Source organism: Paramormyrops kingsleyae, chromosome 1 (genome assembly GCF_048594095.1).
Source record: "Paramormyrops kingsleyae isolate MSU_618 chromosome 1, PKINGS_0.4, whole genome shotgun sequence".
Lineage (NCBI taxonomy): Eukaryota > Metazoa > Chordata > Actinopteri > Osteoglossiformes > Mormyridae > Paramormyrops > Paramormyrops kingsleyae.
In genome coordinates, this window is record NC_132797.1 from 26,768,116 (window position 1) to 26,792,029 (window position 23,914).

The 23,914-nt window shown below is 46.8% G+C and overlaps 1 protein-coding gene across 11 annotated transcripts in view; it reads right to left on the reverse strand.

The window, feature by feature from the left end:
- palld (palladin, cytoskeletal associated protein) overlaps positions 1-23,914 on the reverse strand; it is a 57,910-nt gene that overhangs the window by 11,032 nt on the left and 22,964 nt on the right. For 7 of the 11 annotated variants that reach the window (XM_023823502.2, XM_023823498.2, XM_023823500.2 and 4 more), the window contains 9 exons: positions 22,402-22,492; positions 21,516-21,633; positions 21,165-21,227; positions 20,384-20,525; positions 20,042-20,065; positions 18,986-19,105; positions 18,553-18,889; positions 859-1,503; positions 397-532 (listed from right to left, as the gene is read on the reverse strand). In XM_023823502.2, coding sequence (XP_023679270.2) covers positions 397-532; positions 859-1,503; positions 18,553-18,889; positions 18,986-19,105; positions 20,042-20,065; positions 20,384-20,525; positions 21,165-21,227; positions 21,516-21,633; positions 22,402-22,492 — 1,676 coding nt within the window. Of the gene's footprint in view, positions 1-396; positions 533-858; positions 1,504-8,508; positions 8,527-9,472; positions 9,777-18,552; positions 18,890-18,985; positions 19,106-20,041; positions 20,066-20,383; positions 20,526-21,164; positions 21,228-21,515; positions 21,634-22,401; positions 22,493-23,914 lie in introns of those variants that run through there. The other 4 variants (XM_072712571.1, XM_072712570.1, XM_072712567.1 and 1 more) reach the window with 4 other exon arrangements.

The following is a 23,914-nucleotide window of genomic DNA, read 5'->3' on the forward strand; positions in this document are numbered from 1 at the left end:
GAGTGCCAGAACTTTTATGTACATCCCCACATGCAAAGTCAACATGCCATGGGTCCCGTACAACTGGATCCAATGAGACTGGGAGAGTGTGATCAGTTCACAAAACAAGTGTTAATATATGTTAATGATATGTTACTGAAACACACACATGCAGTCACACAAGGGGCGTATTCTGGAGTCGGGCCACGGGGAGGGGGGGGGGGGGTAATGCTGATTGGCCCCTGGAGTGCCCACTCCGCTGTCACTCACAATTCAAAATATATCATTGGCTAATGATATTTTTGATATTGTAACACATGTAACCCCCCCCCCCACACACACACACACACATCAAAAAGAGATGGTGTGACATTCACACGCCAAAGACAGATGACATGTGTCACTCACACACCTCACCTGCTGGCCATTACTCATACGCTCCTCCTTGAAGCGCAGCTTTCTCTCCAAGTCCTGGATGACCGCATCCTTCGAACCCTGGATCTCAGAGTCAGAGGCAATACGAGGAGTCCTTGTCATCTTTCGAGGGAATCCCCTGTACGTGATCAATCCCCCATCATGGTTAGGTCACATGACAAAAAGGAAGACTTTCCATAATAATGTGTTTGTTTTCACACACGTTTGCCTTTGTGCAAATATGTGTGTGTATAAATTACATTTACATTATATTCACTTTATTTAGCAGATGCTCTTGTTCAAATAGCACGTTACACACATAGTCCCCCTTCTGTTGCAAAAGAAGCACGTCATATTACAATGTGCTTAAATAATGAAATTGACCCTCCTGCACCACCTGATGCTTTTGGACCAATGAAAGTCTTCCTCAATCAACCAGTGAGAAGGGGGTTGCCAGGCACTTACGCAATTCCATTGCCTTTGGGCAGCCCCAGAGCATTGACTGGGGGGGTCTGCGGCTGGGAGGGCAGGACTGACACCAGGAAGCCGGCTGGAGACTGGGGGGCAGAGAAGACAGAGCCTTCGGAAGGCGTGGGGGACATGGGCCCGCTAGATGGAGCAGGGGGGGGCGGAGGTGGTGGTGGGGGAAATTCCTGGCCAGGGGAGATTACGGGGGCGGGGCCAAGGAAGGGCGGGGGAGGGGGAGGGAAAGAGGGAGAGACAGGTGACTCGGCATCACTTCCGCTTTGCTGAGGCTGCTGGAAGAGGGGCGGCCCCACCCTTCCGAGGGGTGGGGACAACGGGGAGGAGAGTGTGGAGCTTGATGAGCCCGGGGAAGGCGACTGACAGGTCCCAGGGCTCTGGGCTGCGATGAACTGCTTGGGCCGGGCGTAGTTGAAGGTGCTGGCCGTCTGCATGATGCCGGCAGGGGTGCTGAGGGGGGGTACAGCCTGCGTGCTGCTCTCAAGCTCCTGGTATGACGGTGGGGGTGGAAGGGGAGGTGACGGCGGCTGGGCGGCGTGCTGCTGCGGTGGCGGCTGCCAATCGGCCGTGAATCCCTGTCTCTCCAAGAAGATCTGCTCCTGCAGATGCTTCAGCTGCTCGGGGTTCCTGGCAGGACAACAGGACACAGAGGGTCAAAGGTCAGACCCATAGGTTTGAGAAAATGAGCCTGTGGTTCCATAGCCGGTCTAATTCAAAGATCTGAAAGGAAATCAAAGCAAGAAGAGCAGGTGGTGTAGAAGTAACTGACTCAACACAGTGCTCATGATCTTGCTCCTCTGAGCAGCCCTGCTGCTGTACCCTGAAGCAATGAGAAGTAATAACATGTTCGCTTTGCAAAAACACCATGTTTACATAGCAGTGCCCAAAGGCAACAAGCATTTTGGAAGAGAGATGATTTCAAATAAACACCATTGACTTATCAGCAATAAACTACCAAGATCACTGCCATTCCCCTGAGGTCTTTTAAAAAAGAACTTCTTTCAGCAGCTAGGCTTGTTTTAAAATTTTGCTTGCAACAATTGATCTACATCTGTACTGAAGACGCAGCAACTTTCTCAAGTCCATCTTCACAACTTTTTATTCAGCTTATCCCTGGACTGAGTGTGACATCAACAATCAGGCATCTGTGTAAGTATGTCATGAAAGGGTTAATGATCTTGCTATCAGCAAAATCCAGAGCCGGACAATGTAGCAAAACAAGACTGATGAACTAGTTCCTCTTTGACTTGCATTCTCAGACAGGACAACATTACTTAACCAATCCAGACTAATCTTGTGATGTCACCTAATTCTTTGATAAACTCACCCGCGTCACTAAATGAAGGCCTCGGATTTGGTCCTTTTTAATGTTTCTATCAACATTGTGTACGCCATCAACATCTCAGTAGTTTCCGGAAGAAGGTTGAGAATAGCTAATAAGTACACCATCCCTGAGCTGTGCATCATGGAGTTGATCTTGGGTGGGATCGAAGGGCAGGACCCAGTGCTCCAGAGCTGGGAGTAGTGTGAAACCTTCAAGCACACATCTCGGAAGGGTGCTGATAGGCCTTCAGCCTAAGCAGTTCCCACTCATGTCAACAACAAGCCCCACCCTACGAAAGACGACCAATGCAAGCCAAGGGAGACTCTAGGAACCTTTGTACTTCTTTATGCCTGGAATGCTGACAGGGCTTATCCTGGAAGTGGCCTCCAGCCAAGAACACCATGCCTCCTGGTATTTCAGTAGTGGTACAGAGCTGGAAAACCATTTTGGGGATTTGGAGACCGGCTGGTAAGATCTGGAGAACAGTTTCAAGGCGGTGATAAGTGGAGCAATGGGGGGGGGGACATCTAAGGGGCAGGGCTACAATGCTGTCAGCCACTGTCCAGCCCTCGGATGTTGCCATGGGTATATATAAGGGCGGGGCTACAGGGGTATTGGCCCTAGTCAAAAGCTGATTGGGCCCCAGGGTGTTTACTCCCCTGTCACTCACTGGGTTAAAACATATCATTGGCTAATGTTAAGGTTGGCCATTCTTATGCCCCCACCTGAAAAAAAAATCCTAGAACCACCCTTGGAAGTTGCCTAGTTACCAAGCATGCGAGCTGATAGCCCTTTCAAGTGGCATTTCCTAGATTAAAAACTGATTGCAAATGGTAGAAAAAACAACCCTTCACAGCTCCTTTCTGAGCAACACGTCCTGACTTTCGTTCTCCAACTGTCCCCTCTCTGGCAAGCATCTGCAAGCAAGATCGTGGCACCAGATCTGAAGAATGGTGGAAACCAGAGCCTGTTTCCTGGATCTCACTGCCTGGTCGAGGGCTGACGTCCACACACACCTAATACTGCTCTACATCCGTGGTCTCACTGGTCAAACTGACTCCCATGGGAAAACACATCTGTGGGGCTGAATTCCGGAGAGATCCGGCGCCTTATCGGCGTCTCTCCCTCCATCTCATCTCAAAGCTTAAGGGGAGACCCGTTTTATGGGTGCCTAAGGGCTCTTAAAAGAATTTATGAACTTCAAGAATTTAAAGACCTTCACATTTAGCCCCAGCCTTGTCTATTTAAAGCATGAAAGGCAAAGGGTATTTAACAAAGTCTCCAGTCTAGGGAAAAAAATTCTACAATAAATGTTCAGATGTCAAGTTTGAAAGACACAAATTACTTTATTAAAGAAAAGTGTTCTACAAATTTATCTAGCTTTCATATTGACCTGGTAGTCCGGGTGGATGGGAAATTAGCAAAACATGCCCATTAATAGGTTGGTTGTCACCACATGGTTGATGATTGATGACACCTAATGGATAAATTAGTATTACATGACTGGTAGTTGTCGTCTCTTGATTGGTGATTCACTGTCTACTTCCTCCTGATTTGTCAGCATGGGGACCAGCAAGTGTGTTCGACTAATCACTTCCCACCAAGAGTCATGGTTCTGGGTCCGGACCAGACAGGACTATTCAACCATGACTGTGAATCATGTAACATAATGTTATTAAATTCTGTATCTTCCGGCTTGCTGGATTAGGGTAGAGGGCTCCCCCTCCCCGACCACCGAAGTTAAATTAAACACATCATAAACATGACACAGCGTGTGGCTTCGCCGACCGCGCGATTGCCTTGAAGGGAGGCTTTAAACAAAACACCGCGGTGGAAGAACACCGACCCCGGCGTGGCCTTGCTGAAGCCTCTGTCCTTATATGGTCTGCGGGAGGATGAGACTGACGGCGGCTCCCATCCGCGAGAGATGGAGCGATGCGAGTGGCTGCCGCTGGAGCTCCGCCGGCGTTGATGTCATGCACCAGGCCTCTAGCTCAACGGAGCGCTCAGAACGGTACGGAATTGTTTCCAGATGGCGAATATTAATGAGTATGCTCTCGGGGCGGGTTGGGGCAGGTCACCCTATTGTACCCCTTCAACCTCATAATCCCCAGCTTCACCACTAGGATCAAGAACCCGAGAACAGACGAGCACGTCCAGGCAAATCCGGGGGATGGCAGTGATCTCCTGCTTCATGTTGAGAGTCGGCCCTTCTCGCAAAAACAAGGGGAGGGGGGCATACACATGGGAATCACCATTCATGTCAAATCGTTTCAAAGCTGGAGAAAGAACTAGCCAATAACCTCCAGAGAGCAGCTCCACTGTAGAACAGGGGCAGTCCTAGACTAGACGGCACCCACAGAATGCAAGAGCCGGCTGGAGGAAGGGGGGGTAGGGGGGAGATCACCCAAATTAGCCAACCTGGCTGCCGTGCCAGGAATGTTTTTGATGCCTTACTGCCGCTGCAGAAAGCGCTAATTCTCCTCACAGTCTCCTGCTCCGTAGGACTGGGGGATCCTCCTTATCTTCTGACTCCACTCTGCCTCCGGGGCCATTTGGGTGGCTTGGAGCCGCAGTTGATTTAGGGGGAGGGGGGTGGGGGTTGCCCTGATGCAGGAAATGTGCATTTTTACTGGACTGTGCATTTTTGGAGGTGCATGCACCCTTAAAGGAATGTGCACTTTTAACTGGGCGTCCACTCTTAAAGGCACGTGAGCCATCAAAGGACGGTGCGTCTTCAAGGTACCGGAACGTTCCATGCTGGAGGGGGGACCTCGCCATGCCTTTTTTGGATGGCCTGTCAGCAAAGGACAGAGCTGTGGTTTCCTTGTAACTCGGAGCAGGGCCAGCGTGTTCCCGGGGTCGTGACAGGATGCAGGGGATGGCCGAGGGCTCTGCACTCCACTTGGCATTTGGGGAAAAAAAACTGCCCCTTAATAGCTTCCATCCCCAAGGTCTGCATCACATTGTATTAAAGCAGACCCATAGCTAAATATATCTGCTAAGTGTGCTAAGGGTTTTTTCATTTTTTTTAAACCACCCCCCCCCCCCCTTTGCTGGAATGTGTCCTGTGTAAATACGGCTGGCCCAACTGACATCACTCTTCCTTAAAAGGTGATCTTTCTCTAAATAGAGCAGCCACTTTCAAACTCACAAACCCATTCATTTCTGGGGGAGGGGGGGTGCCTTGCGCTCATTCCAGCTCCAACCCCATCATCTCGAGTTTCACCATCTCTCACTTTCTCCATCTTCCCCTCCTCTTCATTTCTCTTGTCAGAATGAAATCCCTCATCTGTTATTGACAGTAAGTGTCCATGAACCCATGCACTTCAATCCCTCAGTTCGTACTTGGTGGCCTAACATGGATTCATCAATTGTTGAAGGTCCTTTTGAACATCAATGTACTGGGCTACAGAGGAGGGCTCATCCATTTTAGTTCCCAGCTTTCTACTGCAAAACTTTGGAAGCTTCATGCCCACCAATACAACTTTGGGTGAAAACACTTCACCACAGCCTGATTGAACATGTGGGCCACCTCATCCGTCTGTTGAAGGTTACTCCACGAAGGACTGAGCATGGCAGCCTCAGAAGCTGACAACAGGCTTCTCGCACAAGGCAGAAGTTTGATGCAAAGCAGTTGTGTTTTGTTTAAGACATTCTGCCTTTTGACTTGTTTGTACCTGTTACGCCGAAGAGTTTGTTTGATTCAAAGGACGTATTTGCCCACTGCTTTGATCTACACACACTTGACAGTTTCAATTAAGTGTACCCTCCCCTCTGCCGGTCCCACTTATCCAACCGTCCTGGGAGACCAGACGGAAGGTCTCGTGATCATTCAGAAAAGCACCCGTGCAGGCAGTGATTAGGTGATGAAGTTCCACTCGACCTGCTCTCTGCCTGAGACACCCCTTTGCCTTGATGATAAAGTTAATCTCCAAAGAAGCAAAAGAAACACAAAAAATCTTGGGCCGCCTTGTGATTTTGGGCCAGCGGATATTCTCATGAGTCACCTACTAGGTGTCCATTCGCATCTTAACCTACACAGTTAACCACCTACAGGCCTTGAGATCCATGTTCACCTGTAAGGTTTAGCCACTTTGAACCTGTGTATTTCAGAGACCACCATTCACGCAGAAGTGGATGAGGACAATCCTTCCACTGGTGGAGCTCAACAATCCCTCTTGACAATGATTGATTAAACTCTCATTGGCACTAATTAATTATAAGGGGTGCGTGGATTAATGAAGGGACACAAGCTTTAATTGTGATCTGGTCGGAAGAACTGATACAACAAGATCAGGATAGCATGACAAGAAATAAAGTGTTTAATATATTATGACAGTCTACTATTGGAAATTTCATAAATATTGCAATGTGATTTTGTAATAATAAATACTGGGGTTTTAATGAAACAAAAAAGTTCTACATAAATTTCTCACAAACCCGTCTAGGAGTGATTTAAACAGCAAGGATGAAAATGATTATGATTGTCTCGGACTTGCAAGACTTGCTAAGTTTTTTTTCCTACGACAGAGCAAAAAATGTTTTAGTGGAACTTAAACTCCCTACGTTATAATATCTGTACCAATTTGAAGGCAAGAAAAAGACTGGTCCTAAACTAGCTGACTAGCGATGTAAGAATTGGATGTGCATAACATGTAATGTTAGCATTAATATCGCAAGTCGTCCAGTCGTAGTGCAGTCATTCCTTAGTACAAAATACCCCACCTCTCATTGTGATGTCATTCGGCGTCAGTACCAGTTTGATGATTGATCGACTCCCAATTGAATTATCAGGTGTCTGAGTCCAACTTTGAGAAATTCGATTTTGTACGATTTCAGTCGGACTAACATGTTTACATGTACTTTAACAGTCCAGCTTTAGTCAGACTAACACAATAATTCAATTTTCTTAGTGTGCATGTGAATGTACAGACTGTTGCTCCCAACAGTAAGTGTTTATCAGAAAACGAGATGCACGTCAGTGCCCGTGTGCCGAGCGGGGAGCGTGTCCAGAGGTAAATTTACACAACTGAGGCACGACACACCTGGCCTTTGCCCAGTTCCATGCCCACCATTACTTCATCGCATTCACCACAATCTTTTCATCATCAAAACATGAGACGTTAATCTGATTGTGACAGCATCCATGACCTCATCACAACAGTCAACAATATTATTCAAGATTTCACCTGTACTGCCCAACATTCATCAAAGCATATGGCAACAGAGCCATCCATCACATCAAGGAATGATCCTCTGTCACATAATGACAAAGGCTGCCATCCTACAATCTTCCATTACATCACCTTCTCTACCTGCCTCAGCAGCACATCAAACCATCATCAAACTATCCCCTCCTCAAACCCATTATTTCCCCTACTGATGTCATATTACTTAATATTGTTTGATACGTAAACAAATACCCAGATGGTAATTCAAATTCCGACAAACCTAACACCCAAATCCAACACCAAACATTAAAACACAGATTGACCCCAAAACCTTAAACTGCCTCTGACCGCCCACCCTTGCAGTTAGTACCCTAACAAAACAACAGCAAAGGCCCCAGATCCTCCATGTATCTACCTGACCATCCCTGACTGTCCCTGGCTGCAGAACATAAGCAAAGCCCCGGCTGAACCGGACACCCTTTTACTCTTGCGTTTGTATTGCTACCCAATGATTAGCTCATCCACCCTGTAACCAAACAAGTCTTTCCTTTTGCTATCAAGGCTTACGCAACTCATCGCTATTTACGGTTTGCGAGGTTGCTTTGACAATAGACATAAAGATCAGTTGTCTTCTCTTTGAGGCTGGATTCTTTCAGCAAGGACATACGCTGTGGCAAAACAACATAGCCAATCTCATCCAGACTCTTGCGAGGAACCTGTTAGTGTGAATGTTTGTTTACAGGAGTGCCAGAAAGGTCAGCTCTCTGCAAAAGCAGCATACCTGTGACTTTCCTTTAAATGAAACCAATCATTCCTTGCAGACTAGGAAAACAATAATATCATCATTCATGACACTTTCACACTGCCTTAGGCAAGTTGCAAAAAGGCATTTGTTTTGAAAGGACATGCCCATGTCTATTTTTTGTCTCTTTATACAGATATTTTCTGGTTCGATTTTACGACGACAGCATAAACACATGAAACAAGCTTCCCTGCACACATTGCCCAGCTTACTGAGAGAGAGGCAACCAATTCGCGACCTGATTGGTCTGTAATTGCAGGGCAGCCAATCGTATGTCAGGCACAGAATCATTCCAGGAACAGGGGGAAAAAAAGAGACAGCTCTATATTTACCCTTTAGGGAGTTTCTAGTGGCTGAGCCACCCGAGCTGTAGCAGATCTCATACTACGGGAATCAGATGTGTTCGGCCAACATGCCTTCTGCTTAAGCGTGTAGGTGGACATAGGATGCAGCATCTAGTCACCCGGAGATGGAAGCTTGTTGACATTTCAGTTTGCCTTCTGTCCTTAATCACTCAGAACCCGGTCTTGCCCTCCTGGTAGAGAGACCACACACCACCACCTTCCCAGGTATCCGACCTGCAGTCATCACTGAAATGATCCAATAGCAGCCTACTATACCCCCCCCCCAACCGAAGCCCTGCCCTGGTTCTGTAACTGTGAGCAGTCCATGAAACCCAGCAGCTGCACCCCGCCCATCAGAATCCCCCTTGCCTACCCCCCTCCACCTTCCCAGTGGCCAGTGAGTGGGTAACCATCCAACTTTCCATAAACATTTCATTACGGGGCAAAAAACTCACATTCTTCCTCTAGCTCCCTCTCTCTTCCAGTATGCCCGTCTCTCTCTCTCTCTCTCCCTCCCCCTTTCTCTCCTTTCTCCCCCCTTTGTCTCTCCTCCTCTCTCATTTAAAGCACTTTTCTACTTTCCACTGTCACTCTCATTCTTGTTCGAACTGCATAGAACACATAAAAAAGAAGCAGCGTGCTTTCACAAAACAGAAACACGTACATACACAGACACAGTTCATCCTGCTCAGGTATCATGATCTTTTACGTGGACAACTGGAGTAAGACAATAAGAAAACTGGTGATAACGTCCAAAACAAGATGATGCACAGCATGAATGCAAACTGACCACAATCCGAATGCAGCCTCTTGGTGACACACAGACCCCCATCAATATCACCGTAGACTGTTAAGTCCTAACAACAACATCCACCACAAAAAAGCACCCCCACCCCACTCAACACACACACTCCCCCAAGAGCAGCAAAAAGCCTGATACTAAATGCTTTACCTCTCCGCTGCAGGATCTGGTAAAAATTACACCCAGCCTTGTATCCCGCTCTTTGAATCTGGGACAACTTTGCCCAAAATGAATGAAAGCTCTGCTGTCCCTCTATGCAGGCAGGTAGATGTGCCAGGGTTACCTGAGGGGGGCGTCCGTGGACCCACCTGGTCAGGGAGGTAGCTCTTTGTGTGCAAAGGCAGCCGCAGGTACAGGGGGTTATATAGACTGAGCGCACCCCGTCACTGGCTGACTGGGAGCCTCTCTGCTGTGACTCAGTGCAGTCTGGGCAGCAGTGTTAGGAGCTGAGCTGTGCTCATATCCTTCCTTCAAAATAAAAGTCCCACCAGCTATACTCTCAGCCTTCACAATAACAGTCCTGTAGAGCAGCCACACAGCCCTGTCTTTCAGTTGACATAAAATGGCAATGAGACTCTTGTTCACGTCACGCCTCACACACACACACCTAGTCTACCTTTACCCTCTGTAATATCTCAGTAGAAACACAAGTTCTACATTTCTGTTTATTTGATGCCTCATATTGATTTGGACTGTTATCTCTCACATGCTTCTATATGTCTTTGTTTACCTCCACTCCACTGCTGCTACCACCAGAACTACTGGCCATCCCTGGGTTAAGAACATCTGACTTATAAGGCTTGTACTTAAAACAAAGCTCCACCAAACCTAATATATTAAAAAAGTTTGAGTTAAATACAATAACAAACGCACACATTACTTTACTCGTGAAAGCATTGCGCAACTTCAGCGGTTCATTGGCATGATAATATACACCATTCACTAAGACAACCATTTGACAAACTGACGCTATATAAGAACTGTATGTATATGTTACCTACAAATTCGACATAACCACAGACTTAGGGAACAGAACGTATTTGTCACATGGAGACTGCCTGTCCTGCCAAACTGTCTACCACTACTAACCATTACTGCCCCACACAGGTAAAACACCGTACCTGCATATTTCATCAAAATTGAATTATGATGGAAATGAGGTCTCTTAGGCTGTTTTATGTCATGAAAAAATATCAGTGTGACTATGCTCGGTTTTGAAGAAAAACGTGTGAAAATGACAGTAAAACCAAAGCAAAGCCCCCTTTTCCAGTTTCAGGGTCAGCTTAATTACTGTGTTTCACCTTTGGAGGGAAGATGACTAACAGTATTAGTATTACCCCCAAACCACTACGTCTATTTATACTGATAATTACTGTCCCTAACACGTGCTACCATTCGTGCTACTAAGAGCAATAATATAACCAGTTCTACAAATGAGGGTCCCATTTAGCACATTAGGGTAGAGTAATGTAGTTTTAGCTACACAGTGCTCGCTTTGGTCGGCCCAGAGTCTGTGTGACAGCTGCACCATTATGGCAACTTACTCACAAACACATGTGTCTGAAATGAGTCTCTTCCCTGTTCCTGAGAGAAAAGAGATCAGAGACCACAGTCTATTACAATTACAAAGAGGATAAGAGGGGCAGGGAGGCCCTGTATCCATGCAGGGTAACAAGGTTTGACAGTGTAATTCAGCTTTTTTTTTGCCACCTGTCAGACCGGGGGAGTAAATAAATAAAGTAAATAAGTAAGTAATCAGCAAATAAATTGCCTGCTTCCCGTTCTGTTTCCCCAGCGCCTATGCTGTGGTGAGTCTTGTGTATTTGCGAGCTGGGCTTCGCGTGCAAAACCTATTTTTAGTTTTTTTTAGTACTGTAGGCTCCCTCAAATCCTGATGTTTCTTTATAAGATGACTAAGAAGCCAGCTATCCAAGAAGCTATGGGGGGGGGGGGGGTTGAGGTTTTTTTTCTTGGAATCCACCCCCTGTGATGTGTGCATGCTGCTGTCATGCTTCAGGGATAAAAACACCAAAACATGTCCACTCTCCTGTAAAGGATCACTGGGAAGGAATTCTACACAGCTATGGTGGGGGCAAGGGGGGGGCTCAGCACTGATCAGATCTTCAAATCACGCAAACTACCGATTATTAAAATTCAGGTCACACTAACCAGTTAAGAGTAACACAGGCACAATCATCCAAACCATGTATCCCCATGAAGACTATGAATAAACCAGAAAAATCCAGACAGCCTTTTTCTTCCATAATGGCAGCAAAATTCCGGATCCTGGTGAGTAACGTGCAGGTAAGACGGATAAAACATACACGACAAATGACTAACCAGCAGCACTCATGGTGGAAAGAGGTGTGGATCAATCCAGATGTAACGTGAGACACATGTGAAGAAGAGAAGAAGAAGAGCAGCAACCGAGATGTATGATTTAAGGCATGTGACAGGCAAATCAGCACGTCAGTGTATTGCAGAGCAGTGATGTCATCAAGCCCTGCCCCCCGACCCACACCGACATTTACCATCTGTGTGAGTACAGATGATCATCTACAGACCTAACCTCATCACTTTTTGTCCTAATTTAAAACTAAAAACTAATCTCTGATAATCTGTTTCATGATATCCCAGAAATCATCATCCATCTCGAAAGATTCCAGAGCAAGATTAAAATCACACTAATGTGCAATTCCGATGCCATTGCCAGAAAGTTCTTGATGTGAATTTGGGCTATTTCAATCATGTCCATTAAAATGAGGAGCCCCCCCCGCTGCCACCGCAAAGTGAACATGATCATAAACACTCACCCAGGATGGAGAAACAGGGGGTTGACATGTTTTACAATTCAAGATAAAACTGGTTTATCTTGTTTTGGTTAATTGCGCGGTGGTTTGCACCGCCCCCCCCCCCCCCCCCCCGCCACCGTCAGCAACTTCTTAACAAACACAGGAAACTTTTTGTGGGTCTTTTGTAAAGCGATGGTGCTCTGCTGAGGTTTGTGGGCGTGACCAGCTGCCAATTACCGGTATTGGATGGTAAACGCCCCTCTCACTCCACACACTGTGAAGGTATTCTTTTTGTTTTATGAAGATCCTAAAGCCAGCTCCTCCCCCATTTCCTTATATGGATAGATGCTTTCCAGCTTCGTCTAAAGGAGTTTCCCTGGAACCCCGCAAGCCTGAGTTTTAGGTCACCCACAGCTCCCTGTCATCTTCTAGGTTAAGCCTGTGCCCCTGCACGTCCTCTTTAAGACCCGCCCATATATAACTCCTTAGCTCACTTAGTTGATATGGTTTGTATTCTCTCTTTCACTCAGTTCTTTTAAGGCTCAGCAGGAAGTGAGTGTGCAATTTGTCCAGTGGCCACACGTATCCCACCGTGAGCTGTCTTTTTCTGAGAACTCTCCTCGTCCCCCCACAGCGGAAGCCAGTAGTATTTCCCATCTCTTCTCCCTCAGTTCAAAAGGCCTCTTACAGAGGATAGACATGTGTGTGTTTGCATGTGTGTGTGGCCCCAGAAGAGAGGCAACATAATGAGCCTGCTGGACTGACACCCCTGCCACGCCCCCTGAAATGGTCGGTCCTGGCAGCTGCAGTAAACACAGAGAGGTGCACGCTGCCCTCAGAACATTCCACACTGGTGATCTGGGGACCATTATGTAAATGCAGGTTTCCGTAAATAACAGATGGTCTCAAGCATTATTTATGTCCCTCAAAATGTATGATTTGGGGAAATTAGTGGTTTAGAACTTAAATTTGTGACTGGATCCCTATTTTAATCCGAAGAGGGACAAAGGTTTTGTAATCTTATCGTAGATGCTTAACCTAAACTTGTGAAGTTTAAATAATTAACGTTAAATGGGTAATGCTGATTTGCATAATTCTTCCTTCAGGCAATGGCATCTCTCCAGTGTTAACACTCACTTCATGTCAGCGTCCATCAAGTATCAGCATCTATCCAGTGTTAGCTAGCATTCTTCGCTAACACCCAACTAGTACTAACGTCTATCTAGTGATAGCATTTATGCGGTGGTAGCTCCCATCAAGGTTAGCCTTTATGCAATGTTAGGAATCATCCAGTGCAAGCACTCCGGTGCTATAACCCATCAAACACTTGGGCCTGTTCAGCATTAGTGCTTCGTCAGTGATAGCCCCCATCGATGGTTAACCACCATGTCCTACACTGGTGACTATGCCCCACTAGCATCCCATGCCAACACCACAGGAATGTGCCCCCCAGTCAAAACATATGTAGCACTCCCGCTCGGATGTGCTCATTACTGCACCGTTACTGCGTTTCCAGGTCACACCTCATAAACCTGAGCTCCCGTACCATTCCTCACTGACTCACAAGGAAGTTATGCAAGATGAACTGGCAGCCATATGAGCCAGGAGAGTGTCTACGCTACACTGCCTGGAACTTACAACCTCCAAGGCGTCAACAGTGACCATCACGTCCTCTTAAAAAATTCTGTCTGAACTTCTTTCTTACGTGGTTTCTCAAACCAGTGTCCAATCCTGCCTTTTCTTGTTTCAATGCCAAAACTCTGCGCATTATATTGGCAGGTGACCCAAATTCTGGTGGTGTCCATTTGCCAGCAAATGCCTACCTCCCTCCCAGCTTCCTGCTGATCCGAGAGAGACAATACCAGACCGGAAGATGACCAAAGCTTAAAAGGTTATGTGTCTGGATCACACACAAGGCTTCTTGCAATGCAGATCCAGCCTGGCGCGACTGCCATGCCTTAGTGATGACGCGATTTATTCGAGGGATTCCCCATGACCCTCGTTCAGGTCATCACCACAGCAACAGCCAGCAACTGGAGCCATCGAAAAATCCAGCTTCATCCACTTTAGTCACAGTGAAATCTCCTGGTGTGGGAGACATGAGAAGAATATCCTCCTGAGACCCCACCCATTCATTTATGTCCATTGTAGTGGACATTTTATTCTTGCATCTCTCTTATCACTGATGTTAGGAAACATATTTATTCCTGTTGTACACTAAAGAGGAAATGCTGTGAAATTAAAAATAAAAATACATTTGAAAAAATCTAAATTGTAAGATGTCTTATTTCCTCCAAAGACAAATAACCTACAATTGAAGGACACTTTTTTCCTTGGGTCTCAGGAGGATATAAAACAAACTAATTTCCTGGTGAGCATTTTTGTACGTGTATGTTAATCATATGTTTGTGTCACTCTCTGCAAAATTCCGTAAAATAAAATGTGAAGAACAAGCATGCAGATCTCTTCTTATTAATCATTTAACTGAGCTGTTGATATGACAGACATTGTAAGGTTGTCAGAAACAGGAAAACCACCCAGCCAGAGAGAACAGCACATTCCCATAGAAGCGTTGTACAAACACGTTATGACGTCTACTGTGTCTCCGCTGGCATGGGAGTGAGCCTGGCTTCAGCCTCCCTGCCCTGTGCTACATTTCCTGAGGTCAGAGGTCACAGGCAGCCAAACTAACACCCACAACTGCGGGATTTTCAACACATCTGAAGGAGAGCTCAACTTCGTACCGAACTATAGTGTGGCGTTCAGCACATAAACCATGACAAAGTCAATTTTCAGGTCATGGGGAAACCAATGGTTAGGAGCAATTTGAAATCAATAAAATTATTTCCAGAACTATCAAAATAAAAGTACACAGAGAAAGTACACATGAAATCATAATTAGATATAGATCAGTCAAACCAATCCTTTAAGTCAAACACACACTCACATTGTACACACACAAATATGCGCATAGAACACTGATACAGATTACTCAAAGACACATCATACTACTGATTACTCTGCTATATTTCCAGATTACTCAAACACACACCATACTGCTGATGATTCAAACACACACACACACACACACACACACTACTACCACTGGGACTTTGATTGGATGATCAAAGTTTGTGATTCTGGGTCTCCCGGATGAGCGACTGGGTCATGGCAGTAACCATGACTATGAGGCTGTCTGGCAGTCACTGGTGGCTCAAAAGTACACAGACACAAGAGACAGGGAGCACAGATTTCAGCCGAGGAGCTGCTGGTCACCGTGCCTGTCTATGCATATTAACAGTATTGTAATTGGCATTGGTTGTCTTTCTTTATACCTAAATAAAAATCTACATATTCTGATGAATCAGAATCCCCATAGGTTCGTTAGAGGTTGGCAGAGCAGAGGATTATGGGAAATTAAGGTAGGCTTAGAGGCGATCAAAAACCAATGAAAGCAGCCATTCAAATATCAATTGTGTGGAGTCATCGTCCCTGAATGGGTGGAGTGATTTCAGCTGAAGGTTCCAAATGAGTGCAGAGTGCTGGTTTGGGAGCTGGGTGGGGGGAGGGGGTAGTTTTATAGGGTGTGACATTTTTGGCCCAATCTATGAGCTGCCATCACCCTCAGGAAGGACCATCTGACTGAAATAATACAGTCACAGAATAATATGAAGTCCTCTGTTGTACAGCTACTGTAGTCAGCCGGTGACACACATACACAAGCACACAATGGCCACAGTACCCAGCATAGGATGGCACTCTATTGGAACAAGGCTGGGGTGCCCTGACGGGCCAGAGGGAGGCAGTTCTACAGCTGCTGGGTGAAACGGGGGCTTCCAAAACATCACTACAGAGCCGCCATATTTCCCCACAATGCAATCAAAAAACTAAAATAGCCAAAAGTCTTGTATTTTGTTTAGTTACTTATAGTTAATATTAGGGCTGAGTAGGGCTTAAGGTTGTCAGGGTTGGGATTAGGGTAATGGCCACAGAATTGAATGAAGAGTCCCCATAAAGATATGAATACACAGCCTGTATGATTTGGCAGGCTTTATGACCCAGGAGGAAGGCTTTGCCGAGAATCCAGATCATAAATCTTGCCTAACGCCTTGGTGACCTCACACCTAGACGGTAAGTTAGCAGGTCCGACAGGAGCACGGGGTCAGGATTTACAGCAGCTGCATGTGTACTGGCCTCATAAGTGCAGCGCGAGCGGGTATACCTCCGCGAGAGTGTGTGTGTGTGTGAAATGAAACCATATTCTTAGCAATACTCTAGTAGGTAGAGTGACCTACTGTATACTGATTATTAATACAATAACATGGCCCTTTGTGGGATCAAACCTAAGGTGTGTGGATATCACTCGGCCCACTGGGCCACCTGCAGTCATTTTTTTGAATATTATTTTGTTGCTAGACTGGCACTTCCATTCAACTCCAAAAGCAGCAAATTCCCACTTTTCTCCCACCTCTCACCCATAGAATCTGAGCATTCCCCCCCCCCCCACCCCCACCCCCCATAAAACAATGACCTGCCTCCTACCCACAGAAGCTGAACAATCCACTAAAAGCAGCCACCAACATCCCTCTAAACCACTCCTGAGTAAAGCTTGAGGCCTAACCTGAATGTCGGTAGATCAGAGCCTGCAGCAGAATCCTCCTCCCTGATGATAGGCTGCATCTCCAGGAGCAGAAAGCCCATACCTCACCTGCTTATCCAGTACAGGCTTTAGCCCATTACTTACTGTGGGCATGTGTGCCCTGCTTTGCAATGGCATCTGATGGCATCTCTTCCAGGGTGTTCCCCTGCCTTGAGCCCAGAATGTGCTTTTCATTAACCTGCCGCACTATTTTATTATAAATGATGCCCAACTAGGGCACCGGTAAAGATACTATAAGAGACCATTCAGTAACACGATCAAAACACCTCAGAATGACTCTACTGCTGCTTCAGGGTAACGTCACAGAATGACTCTAGAACAGCTTCAGAGGAACCATCAGCAGCTTCAGAGAGACATAGAGCAGCTTTAGGATGACACTACAGCAGCTTCACAGAGAGACCCCATGGCTCCTGTTACTGACCCTGAAACCACTTCAGCCAAGACAGCAGCTCATTTTTTCCACCTTGATTGGGGCCAGAATTGTTTAGCACTGTTTAGCAAACGACTTAATTGTTTATTCAATGGGCCTTATATTACGTCAACTGTATCCAGAAACAAGGACTTTTTTAAGACCAGAGGTCGTAAAAAGTCAGAGTGCACTGTGAAAGCCCTCTATCTCTGCTCAGGAACTTAAAGTCAGGCTATCTGTGGAACATACAGGGATCACGCACAGTATACCGCCATCCTCACACTGAGGTCAGAGGTCAAGTCTGTCCAGTGGGCACTGCCATGTTAGCTCCCAGGCAGCCAGGCCAACGGGGGAAACAGAGGAGGAGCTAAACTCCAACGATGAGCTACGAAGGACCCCCCAGTCAATGAGGCAGCCATCAATGAGTAATAGAAGACAGATGGAGTGTGTATGTGTCTGTGTATGTGTGTGTCTGTGTGTGTCTGTGTATGTGTGTGTGTGTATGTGTGTGTGTGTGTGTGTGTGTCTGTGTGTGTGTGTGTGTGGGGGGGGGGGGTCTACTATACATTACATTTTGGGGACCAAATGTTCCCAGTGTTTCCATTTTACCAGTCCCTACAAGGGGAAATTCAATTTTATAAAAATATGTGACTGCAACCAAAAAACAAAAAATGCCTGAAATCTTTCATTTTGTTTGGTTACTTGTGGTTAACATTAGGGCTGGGTGGGGGCTAAGGTTGTCATTGCTGGGATTAGGGTTTTGCCCATAGAAATGAATGGATGGATGGTCCTCACAAAGATATGAATACAGCTCAGTGTGTGTGTGTGTTTTTGTGTGTCTTATCTGAGCACTTTTTGAACATTCTAACCACTTTGTGTTAGTTGGTTTGCTCACTTGTCCTTTTCGAGTGGAGATTAATGAGATGCCAAAGTGCTATCAGAGAACACAATCAACACAGCTCCCCCCCCCCCCCCCCCAACAGGCACATGTGACAAATGGACACTTCCTGTGTCTTCATTCTGCTCTGGGTGGGTGTTTCCTGCATTCCTCCACATCTGGGGATGGATTGACCACCCACACATGCTCACTGAAGATTCACAGCTGATACCAAACACAGTTCGCACTCTGTGTTGACAGCTGAACGGACTGCACATGCCGTAGGGTGATTATGTGTCCTAGATGTTATAGTAGTTACCCTAGACTGTGAGCTAATATGTTTGATGAAAGGACACTGTGTGCTAAATGGCCAACAAGACATATATCCTAGGTTGCAGTTCTCACCCCAGCCTGAGAATACACTTTCATGAGACTACAGGCATGAAGTAGGGGAAATGTTTGTGCCCTTTTCTGGGTGGGGGGTATACTCACAGCTTGGGTTTGGGCTTTATAGGCAAAGGCAGGTCATTTTTCCCTGGGAAAGGCAGTGACAAGGGTGAAGTCTCACTGGAAGTCATCAGGGGCGTGGCCTCTTGATTGGGCATGGCCTCCTCATAGGGCGGGGGCTCATCCTCTGTTGTTGCAGGGGCCTGTGTGCTGGGCCAGATCTCCAGTTCATTGACGTGAAAAGTATCCGCATTGGCCACCTTTGGTGGGAGCTCCAGCTGGCTGATTTCAATGGGTGGTGGCGGCGGGGGAGGGAAGGACTGCGGGTCCTCCAATGTGTCCACGCCTGCAGGGCTACCATTGGTGGCCGATTCCTCATTGGCTGGATTATTGGGGAGAAACAGGTTGTCATTGGCCGGTTCTTGTGAGGAAGTGGTCTGATTGGTTAGCTATCATGAGGAGGAGGAGCCTGGCTCACCTGGCTGCACAGTTAGCTGGGCAGTGCTGCTGGAGGTGCCGAAGCGATTGGTCGCGGTGCACTGGAATTGCCCAGCGTCCTCTGGGAACGTCTCAGCTATGACCAGAGTGCAGATCTCCTCTGGGAGACAGAGAGCACGTCTCAGAACATCTCAGAACTCCACCATGGTTGCTGTTTTGTTTTCCGACAACAGTCCCCCTCCTCTCCCTAGCCACTTAAACCAGGGGCACACATAATCCAAATGCCCCAATTATAAAAGCAGCCCCCACATACTTAGCATTGAAAAGGGCTTCAGCTAGGAGCCTCTCACAGGCTGGGCAAACCACAACTAGCACTAGAGCACAAGTAGGGCCTTATCAACTACCAACACGAATGGGCCCACAGACCGACCGTTCTCTAAGCTAGGAGGGATTCTGTTTTGAACCCACCCCCCTCCCAGGCCGTTGTGTAGGGAGACATGTTCTCGTGGCCCAAACAAGTTTCCCTGTTCTAGAATCGGCACTAATGCTAAATGATCGTATTCCCCTCCAGATGCCCCAGGCTCGGATCACGTCCCGCCACTCAGCCAACTCGGCTCGAGTCTGCAGGGGCTGCCAGTTCTTAACCCTTTCCAGGCAGCAACGGTTTTCTGAAGCGGTTGGAATGCGGCGACATCCCATAAAACAGTGGTTCAGGATCCATATTTCCCCTTGGTCATTAAGTCATGACCCAAAGTTTTTTAATTTCGAGCCAAGTTTCACAAAATATCGTTTAGTAACTGCAGCATCATGCCTTCATACACTGTCAAAAATTGTTCTAAATAATTTTGGCAACCTACCAGTTGAGAAACACTGGCATAAAACAGGCAAAGGTATAGACAGGACAGCTGGTATCCAGAACAGGTTTTTTGGGGTGATAAATAGTGACTCTGTGGATTTGAACCGTAGCAGAAACTCATAAATCGCATTTCTTTTGTCTGTTCAAATTAAACACTCATCCTAGCAACTTATGTTTTTGCAACTTTTTCATGGTTTTTTTGCAGCATTCAGGGCGGGGTGAATGACGGGCGGGTCTTACCGGGTTCGGCAGCGGATCGCGGCTCTGATGGTCACATGACAGGGGGAAAAAAAGGCAGTGAGGTAGAAGCTCCCTTCAAAGTCATTAAAATAGTCAAAAGTCATAGGGGGCTCAGCAGTATGCACTCTGTATTAAACAATGTCATCAAAACAGCCAGACAACATCATTAGTATTCACTTCCACAGTCATGGCTGTCTATCTTTATCTGAGCTTTTGAGATTTTATAACATGGTTCAGTAACTTTGTAAGCAGAGTATCATTTCAGTAAAGTTATGTAATGCATTATACAACACTGTCATCAACCCATGACCCCCAACACCCCCGCAGTTCCACAGCCCTCACTTTTTTGCAAGATGCGGAAGTCCGGTGAGTCCTGGATCTGCTGGCCTTGGCGGACCCAGTGGACCTGCAGGGGTGGGGCGCCCCGGACCCGGCACTCCAGAACCACCACCTGGCCCTCCTGGGCCTGTGTGTCCTGCAGCGGCTGCAGAGACGCGGGGGCAGGGAGGGTGGGGGGGGGGGGTTAGGCAGGCTGCACACACCGACCCTCACACTGTAACTGCTGTTCAGGGTTTCAGCTTCAGAGGAATGAAGCACAACAACAGGGGAATCATTTGGACAAAATGGCCGCCAGTCAGACTTGGGACCAAACTCTGCCTGTCCACTAACAGAAGCTTCTCTCTCTTCAGACAAAAACAACAGTGAATCTCTACAGAAGAAGAAAGGTTACCCCCCACTATGATCTACTCTGTCCCAAAGCTGTCCTCCTGGTCAACAGGCAACTTAGTCAATTTAATAAAGTAGTCATAATTAATAAATCAATGAAGTGAATCTCCCTCCTTCCCTCCCTCTCCACCTCGAGCTCACCGGATGGAGGTCTCCTCCAGGTCTTCACTTAGTGTTTCTTATCTGTCATCTACATTTTTGCATGTATTTAAGGTTACATTTATCAGCATTGACCTTTTCTATTTGTCACATTCATCTCTTTATCTGCTGTGTTGATGTCACCTTTGGCCACATTGTGTCACTTTAGCAATGATTTAGGTGTCTGGGGCCAAAATACCGCACCTATCCGATACTGTGCCCGGCCGTCAAAGTAAGACGAATGGGGCTTAAAACGCACCTTGGTAAAGACTGGGGGGGTCACTTCTGCTCCCAGGGCTCCTACAGCAAGAGGGCTCTGGACCTGGTGGAGGGGGGGTGGGGTGGCAAAGGAGATCATGAGCAGAGCTGCAGGATCCGCACAGTTCACAGAGCTGGCCAACCTTCATCCTACTGCACTCCCGCCTGATCATGGATCACATCTCAGCATAAACCCGGAGCCCCATGGGCTGCGATAGCAGGGGAGGGCTTGACGATTAAGTGTAATTAAACAAGTGTGTGCATGAGAGTACACGTTTGTTTACATGTGCGATGCTGTTTGGTTTGTTGGTTTGTTTATGTATTGCTATGAAAGGGGTCGGGAGATACCAACCCGCTGCGGAGATGGGGAAATGGACTGAACCAAAGTGGTGCGATGAGGGGACACCTCAGGGCTCTTAGGGGATGCTGAACGGATTGTCAGTGATACCGAAGCGGTCTTCTTTTGGGTCCTGAAACAGACCAGGAACATCAGGAACTGATCCAGAAAGAGAATCATCACAAAGACACTGAAAGAGACTCAGCACACATTTACCAACACTCACCCCAAAAGAGACACGCACACTGACACACAGAGAAAAGACAATAAACCCTGACATTTTGGCAGACCTCACACTGAAATAAACGTCTAAAACCCCCCACTAAACAGACCCAAATACTCAACAGCTTACAACAGACGTCTGCAGAAATGAAATATCACAGGTTAATTGTCAAGTGTGTGATTTCTCCACTTCTGGCCTGTTGGTTGGGAGCTAGGGTCACGGCGACTTCAGTCCATGACGAAAGGAGCATGAACGCATGCAAACACGTCACCAGCAAGCTGCCGACGAGTCTCCCCATTCCTCGGCCGGTCAACTCCCTCATTCCAGACGACTCTTGGGTAATATCTACTAATGGTTCCTTACGACATCATGGGAGGAAGCAGCCATGGTGCCCAACAGCATAAACAGGGACAGGGGAGGCCTGGTCCCTGATCAGCTCGCCCTTTGGGGGAGGCTTGGTGACAGAGTCCCTGGTCATGCTGCTATCAGGGATACTGGCAAGGCAGGTAGGACATGGATTCCATACCCACCACCCAATTCAGCTGGGTCACTCCCACACAGGCTGGCAGCTTCCTTGTCTGCCCCCCCAGAGAGACCTGCATGGCATCTGCCAGAGATATTCTGAAGGGGCCAGATGAACGGGTCCAGGGGTCAGGGGTTGAGCTACAGCACACTCACTGTGACATGGCTCCTGGCTTCGTTTTTGACCCAGCTCCAGGCTTGGCTCTCGACACAAATCCTTCACCTTCAGAGTCAGAGGAAGAAGCCCCTGGAGCAAGATGGGAGAGTGTTGGGGGGGGGTGCAAATTGAAGAGCATTTATCACAGAACCTGTCCCGTCAACATACAAGTCACCTATTATCAAGTTGCACTGGTCTGTGCCAGGCTTTTCCCACAATGCACTGCAGCACAGACACACTGAACAGACTGTGCCCAGAACTATAGCCCATAATGCAATGTCTCCTTTGTTCCCTGCAGGAACGTTGCGTGAGTCCATAGATTAGGCAGTAATGAGAAGCACATGTGGGATTTGGTGTCGGCCGCTTACTCGATCCGACAATACAATATAGCCCATGAGAACAGGCAGTGCTGCTGTCGTTCTTCCACTGTTTACTACAATTCACTGCTTTTTTAAGCATTTGCATGTATACAGATCCAAGTATACACTCAAATTCAACATCAATTCTGCAATCCCATCACGTCATTTCTCTTTCGACAAATAAAAAATATCTCATGTGACACCCTTGAGAGAGACAGTAACCATAACAGTGATTCATTGTCTGTAAAAATAGTGGTAATGCTTTACATTAACTGCACCTTTATAATACATTCATTATGCATTCATTATACATTCATAGAACATTCATAAGCAGCATCTAAGTACACCTTAACATCCTGAACAGCTTTAATATACATCAATAACAAACATTACATGCTGCTTATGAATATTCTATGAATGCCTTATGAAGGTGCAATGAATGTGCTACAGATGCATTATAAAGGCACATATACAGTTAATGTAAAGCGTTACCGTAATAATCATTGTAACAGATAGGAGAGTGACTGTGTATAGGGATAGTGATCCTAACAGATAGTGTCTATGTAGAAATACCGATTGTAATAGAGAGTATGGGATTGCGTGTATAGAAATAGTAATTATAATTATAATGCACATAAATGGTATGCAAGTACCATGAATGAACTAAGCATTAGCTGTATAAACGTTAAAACACACTGTAATTTCTTGCCATGACAGTGCAATTGCATATAATATGCATTTGCACTGTTACGTGCATCCCTGATAACAGAGAGTGAATAGTGATACTTTATTAGTCCCTGTGGGGAAATTCTATCTTCACCTACCCCCCCCCCCAGTCTGCTTGGAACACACAGACAAATTTACAAGTGAAATCAAGGTTGAGGGTTACAGCACAGGGGCAGCCAGCATGCAGCCAGGCCGGGTCTCAAACCAGCGACCTTCTGATCACAGGCTCGGAGGCTTAGCCTCACACCCTGTGCTTCCTGGGATAGGTTCCAGGAAGGATAGGTTCCTGCTCCCACCCTGTACTGCATAAGCGATCATGATTTCTGTAACAGTATGTTGAGCTGCAGTGGGGTGGGTGTTTGGGTCAGGGCCTAATGCTGGCCTAACGATTAGGGAAGCATGCATGTGACTGAAAGTTTGCTGGTTG